This window comes from Danio aesculapii, chromosome 21 (genome assembly GCF_903798145.1).
Source record: "Danio aesculapii chromosome 21, fDanAes4.1, whole genome shotgun sequence".
NCBI classification, from domain to species: domain Eukaryota; kingdom Metazoa; phylum Chordata; class Actinopteri; order Cypriniformes; family Danionidae; genus Danio; species Danio aesculapii.
In genome coordinates, this window is record NC_079455.1 from 14365086 (window position 1) to 14382313 (window position 17228).

General features: G+C 34.1%; 1 protein-coding gene across 2 annotated transcripts in view; it reads left to right on the top strand.

Moving 5' to 3' along the window:
• The first annotated feature begins 455 nt into the window (after positions 1–455).
• The window catches only part of lcp2a (lymphocyte cytosolic protein 2a), a 41852-nt gene continuing 25079 nt past the window's right edge, over positions 456–17228 (top strand). For both annotated transcript variants that reach the window (XM_056446677.1, XM_056446678.1), the window contains exons 1-4: positions 456–830; positions 6117–6179; positions 7053–7099; positions 9975–10034. In XM_056446677.1, the coding sequence (XP_056302652.1) occupies positions 753–830; positions 6117–6179; positions 7053–7099; positions 9975–10034 (248 nt within the window). In that variant the 5' untranslated portion in view covers positions 456–752. The remainder of the gene's footprint in view (positions 831–6116; positions 6180–7052; positions 7100–9974; positions 10035–17228) is intronic.

Sequence of the window (17228 nt, forward strand, 5' to 3'; positions counted from 1 at the left end):
TTGTCCCAACACAAATCGGTCAAGTTAACTTAAAAGTTTTTGCAAATTTAAGTGGATTGAACATAAAACAATTAAGTTGTTCCACAAAAAAAAAGTAGTTTAAACAAACAGCAAAAGTAATTTTTTGAGCGTTTAGTTGAGTCGAATTAACCTTACAAGCCAACTTACATTGCATTAAATTGATGTAAAAGAGCTCTTATGACTTAAAAAATAAATCGAAACATGCTTAACTTATTTTAATGAGTTAAATAAACATAATTACATAATAATATAAGTGTATTTTCTTACAGTGTACGCATATATGATGAATAAGTTTATGATGAATAAGTGACAATCAGGCGGTTATTGAGGGGGAAAACTCTTATTGGTGAACATATGTAATATTAAGAAATAGTTTTTTTTTGTGAAGGGGCTGTACTTCCCCTACTTGTCACAACAATCATTAACAGGAAGTCTATGGGGAAGTGGATGTCATTCTTTCTTTTCATACCGAGCTCAGGCAAATCCGGGGTGTTGGGTTTTATTGCGTTTTCAGAAAATGTCTGTTGAATTTTGAGTAATTTCTTTGACTTCTGGATCTGCAACTGGGTGATTCTGTCATTATTTGGCTTTCTTTGATTTGTTTTTTTAGAGCTGACACGTTTGTCTCCTCGTGTTCAGTGTCAGACGAAGTGTGAACTCAATCTGAGAGTGGTTGCTTTCTTTTGGATGCTTGTAGACATTTAGGATTTTATATTCATTAGTGAAAAACAATGAGTTTTGGAAGTTTGCCATCCAAAGCCGAGGTTCTGAACTGGGATTCACATTGCTTGGCAGACTTTCTGAAGAAGGTACTGTAGGTTACTTTCTCTTTTTGTGTCTTTCAATTTTAACTTTAGAATTGAAATGTACATTGAAATGGGTTGAAAAATAAAATTGTTGTGTAATCATCGTGTTGTTTAATAGATGTTCAGTTTAGATATTCTGTCATAGATGTTTAGCTTATATTGACGTGTTCAGCACATACAGACAAATTCAGTATTCAGTATATTCAGTAATTATATAGGGCCTTTTAGAGACATTCAGTAAATATGTGGTCTTTTTAGAGACATTCAGCAAATATCGATGGTCTTATATATATTCAGTAAATATAAGGCCTTTTTTGACATTAAGTAAATATAGATGATCTTTTTAAATATTTCCCAAATTATGTTTAACAGAGCAAGGAAATCTTCACAGTTTGTCTGATAATATTTTTTCTTTTAGAGAAACTCGTATTCGTTTTATTTCGGCTAGAATAAAAAATGTTTTTAATTTTTTAAACACCATTTTAAGGTCAAAATTATTCGCCCCTTTAAGCTATATGTTTTTTCGATTGTCTACAGAACAAACCATCGTTATACAATAATTTGCCTAATTACCCTAACCTGCCTGGTTAACCTAATTAACCTAGTTAAGCTTTTAAATGTCACTTTAAGCTGTATAGCAGTGTCTTGAAAAATATCTAGTCAAATATTATTTACTGTCATCATAGCAAAGATAAAATAAATCAGTTATTAGAAATGAGTTATTAAAACTATTATGATTAGAAATGTGTTGAGAAAATCTTCTCTCCTTTAAACAGAAATTGAGGAAAAAACTGGGGCTATGGTTTTAGAGACATTCAGTAAATATTGATGGTCTTTTAGTGATATTTAGTAAACATAGATGTCTTATATATATTCAGTAAATATATAGGACCTTTTAGAGACATTCAGTAAATATATATGGTCTTTTAGAGACATTTAGTAAATATGGTTATATAAAAATATATATTCAGTAAATATATAGGGCCTTTTAGAGACATTCAGTAAATATATATGGTCTTTTAGAGACATTTAGTAAATATGGTTATATAAAAATATATATTCAGTAAATATATAGGGCCTTTTAGAGACATTCAGTAAATATACTGTATATGGTCTTTTAGAGACATTTAGTAAATATGGTTTGTGTATATATATGTGTATATATATATACACATATTTTTACAAATATGTGTATATATATATATATTCAGTAAATATATAGGGCCTTTTAGAGACATTCAGTAAATATATATGGTCTTTTAGAGACATTTAGTAAATGTAGATTGTCATATATATATTTAGAAAATATATAGGGCCTTTTAGAGACATTCAGTAAATATATCAGTTTAGATATTCTGTCATAGATGTTTAGCATATATTGACTTGTTCAGCACATACAGACATGCTTTTAAAGATAGTTAGTAAATATAGATTGTCATATATATATTTAGAAAATATATAGGGCCTTTTAGAGACATTCAGTAAATATATATGGTCTTTTATACAGGGTGGGCCATTTATATGGATACACCTTAATAAAATGGGAATGGTTGGTGATATTAACGTCCTGTTTGTGGGACATTAGTATATGTGAGGGGGCAAACTTTTCAAGATGCGTAGTGACCATGGTGGTCATTTTGAAGTCGGCCATCTTGGATCCAACTTTTTTCTTTTAATAGGAAGAGGGTCATTTGACACATCAAACTTATTGGGAATTTCACAAGAAAAACAATGGTGTGCTTGGTTTTGTTCTTTGTTCTTTCATGAGTTATTTACAAGTTTCTGACCACTTATAAAATGTGTTCAATGTGCTGCACATTGTGTTGGATTGTCAATGCAACCCTCTTCTCCCACTCTTTACACACTAATAGCAACACTGCAGGAGAAATGCCAGCACAGGCTTCCAGTATCCATAGTTTCAGGTGCTGCACATCTTGTATCTTCACACCATAGACCACAAAGATAGTGGGGCCATTTTTTATCAATGCAATTTTCAAGGTCACTGGATATTTGAAATTGCTACATGATGCTGTGTTTCCCTCTTTATGCACTAAAGCTGGCACGTTTCCTAAGTTTTTCCAGCAAGATGGTGCACCACCACATTATGGATGTCAGGTCCGAGCATTCCTAGATGAACAGTTTCCTAAAAAGTGGATTGGTCGTCGTGGGCCAGTTGAATGACCCCCAAGGTCTCCCGATCTGACCCCTTATACTTTTATCTTTGGGGTCATCTGAAGGCAATTATCTATGGTGTGAAGACACAAGATGTGCAGCACCGGAAACTATGGATAATGTAAGCCTGTGTGGCATTTCTCATGTGGTGTTGCTATCAGTGTGTGAAGAGTGGGAGGGTTGCATTTCAACACATTGAACACATTTGTTGTTGTGGTCAGAAACTTGTAAATAACTCATGAAAGAATAAAGTTACATTAAAACCAATGTTTTTCTTGTGAAATTCCCAATAAGTTTGATGTGTCAAATGACCCTCTTCCTATTGAAAAAAAAAAGTTTTATCCAAGATGGCCGACTTTAAAATGGCCACCATGGTCACCACCCATGCACCCACCACCCAACCATTCCCATTTTATTAAGGTGTATCCATATAAATGGCCCACCCTGTATATATGGTCTTTTTTAGACATACAGTGAATTTAGATGGTCTTTTAGACGTTCTGTGCATAATATTTTATTGGAATTCAATACATATATATGCTTTCTTTTATTGGTCTTCAGGAAATATAGATGACCATTAATTGACAATTAGTAAATTTAGACTTTCTTTAATTGGCGTACCTTAAATATAGATGACCTTTCCTCTATAGATATTCAGTACATATATATGATTATTTACAAATGTTAAGCACATATGGGCATATTTAAGTGACATTTAGCACATAGACTCATAAAAATGCAGTTCTTACTCAACCCAAATATGGACAAACCCAAGCATTGTCCATATCTGGCTCAAATTTGTGCAGAGTGTACAGTAACTGTTTTGTAGACATTCAAGACAACAATGTTCTTTAAAAGATATTTAGCACACACAGTTGAAGTCAGAATTATTAGCCCCCCTTTGATTTTTATTTTCTTTTTTAAATATTTCCCAAATGATGTTTAACAGAGCAAGCAAATTTTCACAGTATGTCTGATCATATTTTTTCTTCTGGAGAAAGTCTTATTTGTATTTATTTTGGCTATAATAAAAGCAGTTTTTATTTTTTAAAGAACCATTTCAGGTCAAAATTATCAGCCCCTTTAAGCTACATTTTTTCGATAGTCTATAGAACAAACCAACGTTATACAATAATTTGCTTAATTACCCTAACCTTAACCTAATTAACCTAGCTTAGCCTTTAAATGTCACTTAAAGCTGTATAGAAGTTCACTGTATAACTATATAAGTTCACTGATGTTTCTTCACAGATGTTTAGCACATAACACACTGATGTGCACTATAGAAGAGTTTATGCTACATTGAAAAAATATTCAGAAATGAGCAGTTTTCCATATTTTGTGATTCATATTTTTATTTTTCCTTTTTATTATGCTTTTGAATTGCATTATGGGATCTTGATCTTTCTTTCAACAACTTTTAACCTTGAAAAGTTTGAAAAAGTGACTTTTATTAACATTTTTAGTAGTTTAAAGTGATATATTGTCTGAGATTTTACAGACTTATTTCTCCATATATTATTTCTTATAGATTTTATTATTTTAAACCAGGGCTGCACAATATATTGTTTCAGCATCAATATCGCAATATGATCACTCGCAATAGTCACATCGCAATATATATGCAATGTTGAGTTTGTATTATAATTTATCATTTGCATGTGTTTTTGATGCCTGGGATTGTTTAATGATTTTAAAAGAATTCCAGTTTAAGAAATGGTACCATTTGTGGTACAAAAACTATGATTAATTTTATTCAATTATTTTTATTTTTATCATTCAGTTACTGTACTTGAATAATGTTAGATACAAATTTCAATTGTATCTTTTTCTTGATTGTAGTTATAGATTGTTATGCATGACAATACTCACAACACATGCAAATAGACCACCATGAAAATGTGTTGGGACCCCAAAACGTTTATAGATTGTTCATTAGATTTTATGGAGATGCAAACAGTAAACATTAATTCATCAATCTCTGACTAAACACGTGCATGAAAATACTCACAACACATGCAAATACAGTAATGCACTGCAAATAGCACAGACCACAATGAAAATATGTCAGGGGGACCCCAAAATTTTTAAAGATTGTTTATTAGATTTTATGGAGATGCACTCCCACTGCAGAATTATCCCAACCGATCTAACATTATAAATTCTTTCCAAATTGAGAGGTATAATTGTATTCATATCGCAATTTATATCTCAAAGTGAAGTTTCACAAACTAATTTTTTAGGAGCATGTGATATGAATGATCGCGGCTGGTCTCTCATCTGTTATTATTAGTAAGCCAATCGGATTATTCCAAACTCACTATAAATAGCCTGTCTATCATTACTGCCTTATCTTCATTTTTTGAAGAATCCCTCTTCCACCCCATCTCCCCCTTTTCCTCTTAGCAGGGAGAGCTCTCGAGAACTACCTGATCTCGTACCCCCTTACATGCTCATTGACCAGGCGGTAGTCGTGGGCTCAATTATCAGCGAGCTCAGGGTTCTCTCCTAGGACAGCATGCCAAACCTGCTGTTATCAATCTAAGTGGGAACTCTTAAAATAAAAAAATATCGGAATGTTACATTTTTCCAATATCGTGCAGCCCTATTTCAAACTACTAGAATGTCAATAAAAGTCACTTTGTTAAACTGTAGAATTGAATTTTCAACATCAAATGTTGACAGAGCTGAGATTAAGATCCCATAATGCCATTAATCTCATAACCTCAAGATCCCATAATGCAATTCACCACTAAATAAACAGAAAACACTTTTGAATCACAAAATGTGGAAACTGTTAATTAACAGATATTTGTTTACAGTATAGAGGGAGATATATAAAAAATTCCTTCATAAACGTTCAGAACATATTGATGTTCATATAGTTGTTTAGCATAGAATAAATCACTGTAAAGACTGTCAGTCCACTTCAAACATGATAAATGAGAGTCATTTATTACAAATTACCACCACACAATCTAAAATGTCACTTAATGCACTTTTACCGACTTATTTTTAACAATATGTTATACGTGTGTGTGTGTGTGTGTGTGTGTGTGTGTGTGTGTGTGTGTGTGTGGCTCTGCATATTCACTGTGTGTTTTTCATTATCTTTAGCGGAATCTGACGGGGTGTGATAATGTTGTCAAGCGATTTAACATCAATGGACAAAGATTCCTGGTATGTACAATTTAAGACCAACAGTTTCACTGTGTGAGCAAAATTGTGCCACTACTCTGTTATGATCACAGACAGTAGAAAGCAGAATTAACCGTTTGCCATAAACTTGTTTGTCACAATAGTTGGAAGCATTTTTTTGATGCTGTACAGTTTGTGAGAATATTTTTGTAGTTCTTTTTTATTTAAAGAGACCAAACGTTTCCCTTTACAAAACAGATGAAGTCTGTGGCTTGACTCATTATAGCATAATTGTTTCCCTTGAACAAAAAATATAGGAAGTGTGCTGTTATTAGAAACCAAAAAAGTGACCAAAAAATGTTCAACTCCAAAACAGTCACATACAGTGCTCAGCGTATATAAGTACACCCCTCACAAATCTCTCTTTTAAATTCAGATTTTAATTAGGAAGCTATACAATATTAGATTTGTGCATATACATTAGATTAGTCAGTACTGAAGTAAAATATAAAGCTTATCTAGCAAAACAACTTACAATAATGGTTCTGAAACTAGTACACCCAAATATATGTTATAGAAAAATATTAAATACAAATTTTAAAAAGAGGAAAAATCAAGAGAAGCACAAAAAATTGAAAGATTTAGTTGAAATTTTGTAGGTTGTAATTTTTTTGCAATATTTAGCTTGAATTTAATTGTATTATCTTTTAATTTTTAAATATGTTTGGTGACTAAAATACTATTTTAATAAATATATCTGTTTAATAAAACAGTTTTGTTTAAATGCACCAAAAACATTGCCTATATTCACTGAAAAATGGATGCAAATGTTCGTTTTCAAAATGAGGTGTACTCAATTATGCTGAGCACTGTATATATGCAATCTTATGATGATGAAGTAACTTTTTTCCTCAGAATATGTCTGAAAATGACCTTCGAAGGTTCCCACAGCTTCATGCACCGTAAGTACTGAATATACTTTTATTTTGTACACATGTATTTGTTTTTCTTGTTTTATTTTCTCAGTTTATTTTGTGTTGCGTAAGTATTAGGTTCCAGCACAGAACGTCTTCATTTTGTTTGCCATTCATTTTACAATAGTTACTCCATTCAGAGACACACTTTAAGACAGAAATCCAAAAAAACAACCCATTTTTCGCAATGTAATTTACATGACAAATCAAGACAATATATCATAACTCATAAAATATCAGTAAAAGTCAATTTGTTAGATTAAAATTTAATTGAGTAGAGATCAAAGTTGAAAAACTTGTGAAGCTACGAACAATTTCTTTTAAAATAAACCTTCATACAAACTCTTAAAGCGATAGTGGAAAATATGAACTCATCGTTTACTCTCTCTTTAAAATACTTTTATGTGTCTTTCTTCTGTTAAACACAAAAGAAGATATTTTGAAGAAAGCAGTTGCTTCCATAGACTTCCATATAATTATTAAAGTCGATAAGGACCAGCTACATCATTCTTCAAATTATCTTCTTTCATGTTCAACAGAAGAAAGATATTCAAACTGGTTTTGGACAAGTGCAGGGTGAGAAAATGATGACAGAGTTGTAATTTTGTTTTATTTTTGGAGAGTGAACTATATTGTGGCTTCAAGTCTCTAAAACACTCTTCTTTTAGCATTGAGAATTTTGAGCTCTGTTGAAAATAAACCTTCATACTAACTCTTAATGCAAAATATGAGCTCATCATTTACTCTCCCTCATGATTTTAAAATACTTTTAAGTGTCTTTCTTCTGTTAAACACAAAAGAAGATATTTTGAAGAAAGCAGTTGCTTCCATAGACTTCCATATAATTGTTAAAGCCAATAGGGACCAGCTACATCATTCTTCAAATTATCTTCTTTCATGTTCAACAGAAGAAGGAAATTCAAATTGCTTTCGGCCAAGTGCAGGGTAAGGAAATGATGACAGAGTTGTAATTTTGATTTATTTTTGGAGAGTGAACTATATTGTGGCTCCAAGTCTCTGAAACTCTCTTCTTTTAGCATTAAGAACTCTGAGCTCTGTTGAAAATAAACCTTCATACTAACTCTTAATGCGATAGTGCAAAATATGAACTCATCATTTACTCTCCCTCGGTGTTTTAAAGTTTTTTAATTGTCTTTTTTTGTTGAACACAAAAGAAAATATTTTAAGGAAAAAAAGTTGCTGAGGCCTTCCATTTAGACTTCCATATAATTATTGAAGTCAATGAGGACCAGCTACGACATTCTTCAAAATATCTTCTTTCATGTTCAACAGAAGAAAGATATTTAAACTGCTTTCGGACAAGTGCAGGGTAAGGAAATGATGGCAGAGTTGTAATTTTGGTTTATTTTTGGAGAGTGAACTATATTGTGGCTTCAAGTCTCTAAAACACTCTTCTTTTAGCATTGAGAATTTTGAGCTCTGTTGAAAATAAACCTTCATACTAACTCTTAATGCGATAGTGCAAAATATGAGCTCATCATTTACTCTCCCTCATGATTTTAAAATACTTTTAAGTGTCTTTCTTCTGTTAAACACAACAGAAGATATTTTGAAGAAAGCAGTTGCTTCCATAGACTTCCATATAATTGTTAAAGCCAATAGGGACCAGCTACATCATTCTTCAAAATATCTTCTTTCATGTTCAACAGAAGAAGGAAATTCAAACTGCTTTCGGGCAAGTGCAGGGCGAGGAAATGATGGCAGAGTTGTAATTTATTTTATTTTTGGAGAGTGAACTATATTGTGGCTTCAAGTCTCTGAAACACTCTTCTTTTAGCATTGAGAACTCTGAGCTCTGTTGAAAATAAACCTTCATACTAACTCTTAATGCGATAGTGCAAAATATGAGCTCATCATTTACTCTCCCTCATGATTTTAAAATACTTTTAAGTGTCTTTCTTCTGTTAAACACAAAAGAAGATATTTTGAAAAAAGCAGTTGCTTCCATAGACTTCCATATAATTGTTAAAGCCAATAGGGACCAGCTACATCATTCTTCAAATTATCTTCTTTCATGTTCAACAGAAGAAAGATATTTAAACTGCTTTCGGACAAGTGCAGGGTAAGGAAATGATGGCAGAGTTGTAATTTTGGTTTATTTTTGGAGGGTGAACTATATTGTGGCTCCAAGTTTCTGAAACACTCTTCTTTTAGCATTGAGAACTTTAAGCTCTGTTGAAAATAAACCTTCATACTAACTCTTAATAGTGCAAGTGCAGGGTGAGGAAAAGGGTGAACTATAGTTGTGTTGTGGCTCCAATTTTATTTTATTTATTTTATAATTTTTTTTTAATTTAATTTAATTTAATTTAATTTACAAGGTTTTTAAAAATGTAATTTAATTTACAAGGGTTTAAAAAAACTGCAGGAGCTCATCATGCATGCTTCAACAGTGTAAAAGTGCACAAACAGGTAGAAATATGCAAGAGCCCATCAATGACACAGTGACGTTTAGAGGAAATACTGCACAGGAAAGATAAACCAGAGAAGCAGATGCGGCAGGAACCATTGCGTTGATGCAGAAACATGTTTAGTAGAGCATGATTGGTGCAAAATGTTGTGAAAACCACATCTCAATAACATCAAAATAAGCTGATGTTATTGATTACTTCACAAAACCATAATTGAATTCTGATGTGAGACACGGTGACTTAAAGTTAAAGTGTCTTTTCAGTGTCTTAAAGTCTTTCAGGTGCACAGAAAAGAGGTCAGAAAAATGATGGCTTCTTACCACATCCTGCTTGAGATCTAGCCTCAGCCAGTACATTCTGTTCTTTCATGAGAAATAAAAACAACTAATCCATAACATGTTGGTGATTTACTGGTTTTCCAATGTTTTCAGACTCATCTCCAAGATCTGTCAGGAAATCTGCAAAGAGAAGAAGAGATTCTTTGGAATGAGGCCAGTGCATGTTTACTATCGCTTATCTTGTGTTATATCTGAAATATCAGACTGAAATAGACGAGCGTTAATGTTTTGTGCTGACTCAAACAAAGACTCGTTTGCTTTTATAACTAGGCTGCATGCATTTGATACAGTAAATATTGTACAGTTCTATTGATTGAGCGTATGATTTACTCCAGTCTTCTTATGCATTATGTAATCATTCAGAAATTATTGTAATATGCTGATTGACTGAAATGTTTTATAATCAATGCTGAAAATAGGGGAATGCTTAATTTTAAGTGCCAACTCTCATTATTATCTAGGGGCTTGTTATCTGTCTATTATATTATTATTATTCATTATTCTTCCTTCAGCTCAGTCCCTTATATATCAGGGGTCACCACAGCGGAATAAACCGCCAATTAATCCAGCATATGTTTTATGCAGTGGATGCCCTTCCAGCTCCAACCCAGTACTGGGAAACATCCATACACACTCATTCACACACATACACTACAGCCAATTTAGTTCATTCAATTCACCCTATAGCGCATGTCTTTGGACTGTGGGGGAAACTGGAGCACCCGGAGGAAATCCACACGAACACAGGGAGAACATGCAAACTCCACACAGAAATGCCAACTGACCGAACCAGTGACCTTCTTGCAGTGCTAACCACTGAGCCACCGTGCCACCCCCTTATTATTATTACATTGGCTGTTTATTTGTACTTATAAAGTACATGTTCTTCATCCCTAACCCTACCCAATAATATCTTAAACTGGCTTAATAACTAATAAACATCAAAGTAAGAGGTGAGCTTAAAGTCATAGTTGATTGTTTCTTAATAGTGAGAATTGTGCCTTAAAATAAAGTTTGACCCAAAACAGATTTGCTACTTGCAGAAACTGACATTTTTTTTAGGATTCTTTGTTAAGAACTAAAGAAAATAATTTCTTTAAAATGATAAATGTCTGATCAGACTTTATCTCCAAATATTATTTTTTTGTTTATTAAACTTTTACAGATATAACAAAGTAATTTTACAGAGAAATTTAAACAAATATTATTCCCACCCCTACCCCTACACAAGTTGAAATTACATTTATCTAACAGAGAAAAAAAGAGAAAAAAGAATATAACTAATCATAATAATCAGAAAATAAATAAAAACAAATAAGTAAATTAAATAAATAAATTACAAAATAAAAATCAATAAATTAAAAATAAAACATCCGTACAGAACCAGAGAAAAAATTAGCTCAAGTTCAGATTTGGTGGAAGGTTCGGAAAATCTGGATATGAGTTTTTAACAAAGTTTCTAAGTTGCAAGTATCTAAAGAAATGAGTGCTAGGAAGAGAAAATATTTGTATTAATTGTGAAAAGCTGGGAAAAATGTTATCAATATAAATATCACTGACAGTGGATATTCCTGCTCTCTGCTAAATATTAAATGCTTTATCATTACGTGATGGGGAAATGCAGGGTTATGGTTAATAGGTAATCTCCAAATGTTAACACATTTATTCACTCTCATGTGGTTCCAACCCTGACTTTCTTTCTTCTGTGGAACATCAAAGATATTTTCAGAAGTATTTATTGAGATATTTTTGTTGTAATGAAAGTCAGCGGAGTTCAAAACAACACTTGACTCAAGGCTATAACCACCATAAACAATCAGAAGGGACAATTCTTCCTTAATAATTAAAAACAGGCAAACATTTGATTAATGTTAAATATCTTATAATCAGCACATAACTTAACTTAACACATCATTTTGATGTTGGGATGAAAAGAAAAGCTCCAATAGTTTTAAGTGTTCATCAATGTCAAAAAGACTGACCAGTCAAATTAAGTGAAGTTTATTTAAAACCTAATTTTAAGAGGAGCATGTGCATGATTGACCACGGCTGGTCCCGCATTAGCTAACACATGATCCACCAATCAGACGACTTCTAACTTACTATAAATAACCAGAGTTTCTTACCTCAGTATCTCTGGCTGTTTCTCACTTCCAAGAAGGCAGAGTATGGACTTGCGGTCTTGTGGAGACCGGTCTTGCCAGGTGTCCTCAGAAGAACGAACTCAGGAGACCGCGAGAACAGAGAACGCGTCCTTGTGAGAAATAAGATGCTGCGTTCTTCCTGATGGTCATGTGACCTTCACACGTTTTTAATGAAAAATTATTTAAACATTATAGCGTTCACACAGTGATATATTGTTTTTTTCCCCCTTTTTACCAGATATACTATGCATAAAAACATTATAAATATACGTTGCTCAATATGAATAAAACAGATTTTAATATGAATTTCAGCAAACAAACACCCGTAATGTGTTTATTCCTTTATTAAGATGTTCATGGTATTGTTTACTTTCACTGTTTCCTTTAGAGAAACTCCTGAGGTAAATAAGTGATATCTTTGAACTTTAATAATAAATCTATATAAAATGCTGCGCTTCCCACCTCCAGTCGCAATACGCTTATTTCACACGGCTGCCATTTTAAAGAACCAAAGCGAGGCTGCGGTGGGAAGAAACCCAGAAGTATAGGACCAGCACTGTAAACATTGCAGTAACATGCTGTGAACTACAAACCCCCAGCTGTTGCAGAGATTTCAAAATGCAGAAACGGTGTAAACATTACTTTAATATCATTCAGTACGTTTAATTTAAACAATTAAAAAGCAATCTAGCATCAAAAAACATCACAATCTCTGTAAGAGTAATATGTTCAAGTGTCCTCCTAGGCTTCAGTTCATGGCACCAGTCAAACACTGTGGGGACGTTTCCCCTGCTTCAGCCTATGTAACCCGGTGAGCAATAAAACACTGCAGTCCTCTGTAGCACACCCTCATGTTGTCTGTAATAGTGTTGTCCTGATACTGAAGTTTTAAAACCGGCTAACACTGAAGCGCCGCTGAGCGCGGATGACTCGACTGATCTTCATGGCTGCTTCGCGCTCCAGTCTCCGTGTATCTGTGTTTGCACTCAGTTTACCGCCCTTCACCCAGTGCAAACACAGATACACGGAGACTGGAGCAGGAAGCAGCTGTGAAGATCAGTCGAGACATCAAGCTGATCGCTCGTCTGTGTTTGTACTCTGTAAACTGTGGAGGGTGAACTGATGACCTTCTCGGCAAATCACAAGCATTTCTGTTGAGCACGTGAACACAATGGCAAATCAGCACAGTTTAAGAAAGCCATCAACAGTGCTTTAAATGTTAGCTGGAAATTGACATTTTTTCTTTTAATTCAGTAACGTGACAAGTCTAATATAGTGAAAGAATCAGATCATTAACTCGAGTTTGATAAATGGCATCTAAAATGTGAGTTTAGGAAAGAAAACGTTAGCTAACTAGTGCCATTTCCCTTAACTTAGCTGCAAATGAGCTCTGATGTCCCTTTTTAATTTCATTATTCATTCAGAACGGACCTTCGGGTCACTCGGAAGGCCACAACGTTCCTATGTAACTCCCAATGATACTTACGGGTTTCTTCCCACCGCAACCTCGATTTCGCTTTTAAAAATGGCGGCCACGTGAAATCAGTCTATGACTTCTGGGACTTCTAGAGCAAGATTGGTGCTCAAGTCTGCATAAGTGCAACCTCGATATCAAGAACACATGAAGAAGTTTCATGCGTCCTCTGTTCTTGCGGTCTTGAGTAATGGAACTGAACTTTGCCAGCTGATGCTGACGTTACACGCTGAAGAAGCATATTGAGAAACAGACTTTGTCATGAAGAATTCCCCCTCCCAGCCCTACTCCTCCCTCCTTTTTCTAGATTGGGTGACATGGTGGCCCAGTGATTAGCATTGTTGCCTCACAGCGATAATGTCACTGGTTAAAAGTCCTTACTGGACCAGTCAACATTTCTGTGTAGAGTTTGCATATTCTCTCTGTGCTCGTGTGTGTTTCCCCAGTTTCCTCCCACAGTCCAAAAACACACAATATAAGTAATTTGACCATACCAAATTGGCATCATAGTTAAGCTCTTAGTAAGCAGTACTGTTATCCCTATAATCTGTCATTAGCCATTAACAAGTCAGGAGGTTCATTGAGATCTACCTGAGCTCAAACTCCCCTCTCGCCCTGCTAAGGAGAGGGAGTCTAAGGCACGAGGATCTTATAAACTCAGGGCTCTCTCCCGGAACAGCATGCCAAACATGCTCTATAATCAATCATCAGCTAAGTGTGAACATTTGAATGTAGGTGGGGTTTATGGTGAACAGAAGCAGAGCATAAATTTTATTGCAAAGTGTTACAACCGTGTTTAACTTATAAAAGAGTGTGAAGTGAAATTGAAGTAGCAAATGATTTAATATATATGATGTATATGATGTTGTGGTGCATTGTGGGATTGATTGAGAGCACTTTCAATTATGGTTTCTACAAATTGTGCACAGTTTAAGGGTATAGGAGCAGTTTTGGGTACACCCATAGAATTTTTACTGAATGTAACTTGACATTTTGAATTTTGACATGCTAGGCTTTTAGCTTACCTTCTGTAAATAATTCAAACTGGTTACTTCCTCACCAGAAATAGACCTTGAATTTGTTTAAACCTTATAAAACAAAGGCTCAATCCCAATTACTCTTAGCCCTTCCCCTTACCCCTACCCCCAGGGATCGGGGTAAGGGTGTTCCAATTCTCTTTAGCTTGAGAGCGTTGAGCTAAGAGGAAGAGCTAGATAGCCCTTGAAATGGAGATTTTTCAGGACAACACCAAGGGGTACAAAGATTTCCCAGAACACACAGATATAACTGCAAAATGGCTGCACACAAAAGTCAGGAGATGCATAAATTTGTATTTTTTGTCATTATTATGAATTTTTACAACAAACAAGCACATGTTTTTATATATCCATATCGGCGTTCGTGTTTTACCATCGTGCTTTTTGAAAAAACTGTAAATTTTGCTATCTTGTATTGCAGTCCCACAACATACTTTCACATCTGTCGCTCGATGACACTTGAATACCCTGTCAGAAAAGTCTAGTGGCTGGGAATGAGCTTTTTACAGTGTCTGCTATAATGTTAATGTTGTTTTTGGTGTTTACATAGATGAATATGGCCACTGTGTAAATTCACAGTACAGTTATGATCTTATTGCCAAATTAAATTGTTGCCTTAAGTGATTTCACAACAACGCAACTGGAAAAACTACAGCAGTCGTGAATGTCGATCTCATATATAGTAAGAGATCGTGATGACATATGATGACGTGTGCAGGTGCTGTAGTGGTGTCCAATTCCTTAGGGGTAAAATTTGAAGGCCTTCGCCTTCACACTGTTTCAAGGGCCAAGAGGATGGGGGTGGGGAAGTGGTAGGGGTGAAAAAAACAGAATTGGTATTGGGCCAATGTGTTTCATTGTAATTGCAAAAAATATGCAAAAAAAAAGTTTTAAATCACATGAAGGAATAATATTTTTATCATATAAACACATCTACACTCTACACTTTAAAAATAAAAGTTCTTTATAATAAAGATTCTCTGGTTTCCAGTCGAATTCCCTGTTCATCCTGATACAAAAGATTCATAAACAGATAAGAATACAAACTATCCATAACACTTAGCGGTTGCACTGTATCACTACTGTTGTCAATGAATTACCTTGTTTTGCACCTATCCCTTTTGTATTTCCCTGTGTATTGCGTGACAGAAGGCAAACAAGTGCAGTCAGTAAATGTTCTGTGATTTCCAGTTATGAATGATGCAGAAATGCAGACAAACACAGACAAGCTTTGCCATGTTTAGCGACAAGCGTTTCATGTCTGTGTCGTTTCTCAGTTCAGATTTCAGTCAATATATTGGGGTGTTTACCCACCCATTTTGTGTTTAAAAGGCATCAAGCATAGGCCTCTTGGCTGAAACAAGCACAAATTTGGTAAGTCAGTGGAAATCTAATCCGCTTGTTAAGTCGTGACACAAAAATTATGTTTCCGGGTCCAAGCCGCTACTCATTATATTGAGAAAATATTTGTTTATGACCACTTTTTAGTCCTATCACACATTAACGTGAATTTTATATGCAATCATGGTGTCTCTGGACTTGATGCATCACAGACACCAGTATTTTAACAATTTCTAAAAGATTTAGCACTTTCTGGCCATCTGATATTAGGCATGGACAAATATATTGCAATCGTGATTTTTGAAAGTATTACATCGATTTGTAAATGTTTATTATCACCATTTTTTGAGTCTTCCCATACAGTTTGATAGAGCACTTGGACCCGGAAGCCACTTCACGTGACGTCACACTTAACAAGTGAATAGACGTCTAACAATAGTCTAACAATTGACCAACAATAGTCTAAAAATTTGAGTTTCACTGACACCACAAATTTAGTCTTGTTTTAGCCAAGTCATCTATTAGACGCCTTTTTTTAAAAATGCGAGCAGCGTAGACTCCTTGTAGGGGAAATTAGATTTATAGTGAAGACTGACATTGCATCTGCTGTTGTGTTTCCACTGAGAAACAACCAACTGTCACACAATGTGGTATTGAGCCAGTAGCTATTTAATCTTCTGAGTGTTGCTATAAACACTGCAACTGGCTGTGCCAAAAGCTCATAGTGCAACCACTTCATGTCAAGCACTTCACACCTAAAAGAAATAATAGCGCACACATTGTCCAAAATAAATGTGAATTTTTAAGATAATTCCGAATGAGTAAGTAAATGATTATTAAACTATTCGAATTAACATTTATACATCTTATTATTCAGGCATATATTAATAGTTACTGTGTATGTTAATAAATGCTTTAGTAGCTCAACTTTATCCAGTTTTGTGACCTAATCTAAAGTGAGGAATATTTATGCTTCATAAATCCCTTATACATGACCATTAAAGGCTCAGTATCTAATAAACAATAAATCTTTGCAATCTTTTCCAAAAAAAAAAAAAAACCCAAACAGGAGTGTCAAAATACAACAAAACAATTGGATAAAACAACAACAATATCATAATTTAACAATATATTTATGATACAGCATTTCAATGTTATTAACCGATGTTTAAACTTCACAGTCGATTTATATTAGATAAGATTGCAAAGATTTAGTTTTCATTTGATACAGTTTCATTTGTGTATCTTGAAATGAATAGAAATGAATAAAGTTTAGTTTATTTATTTATTTATAAAGTGCAATAAAACAACAGTTGTTGACCGTTGTGCTGTACAAACCTAAAAGCAAATG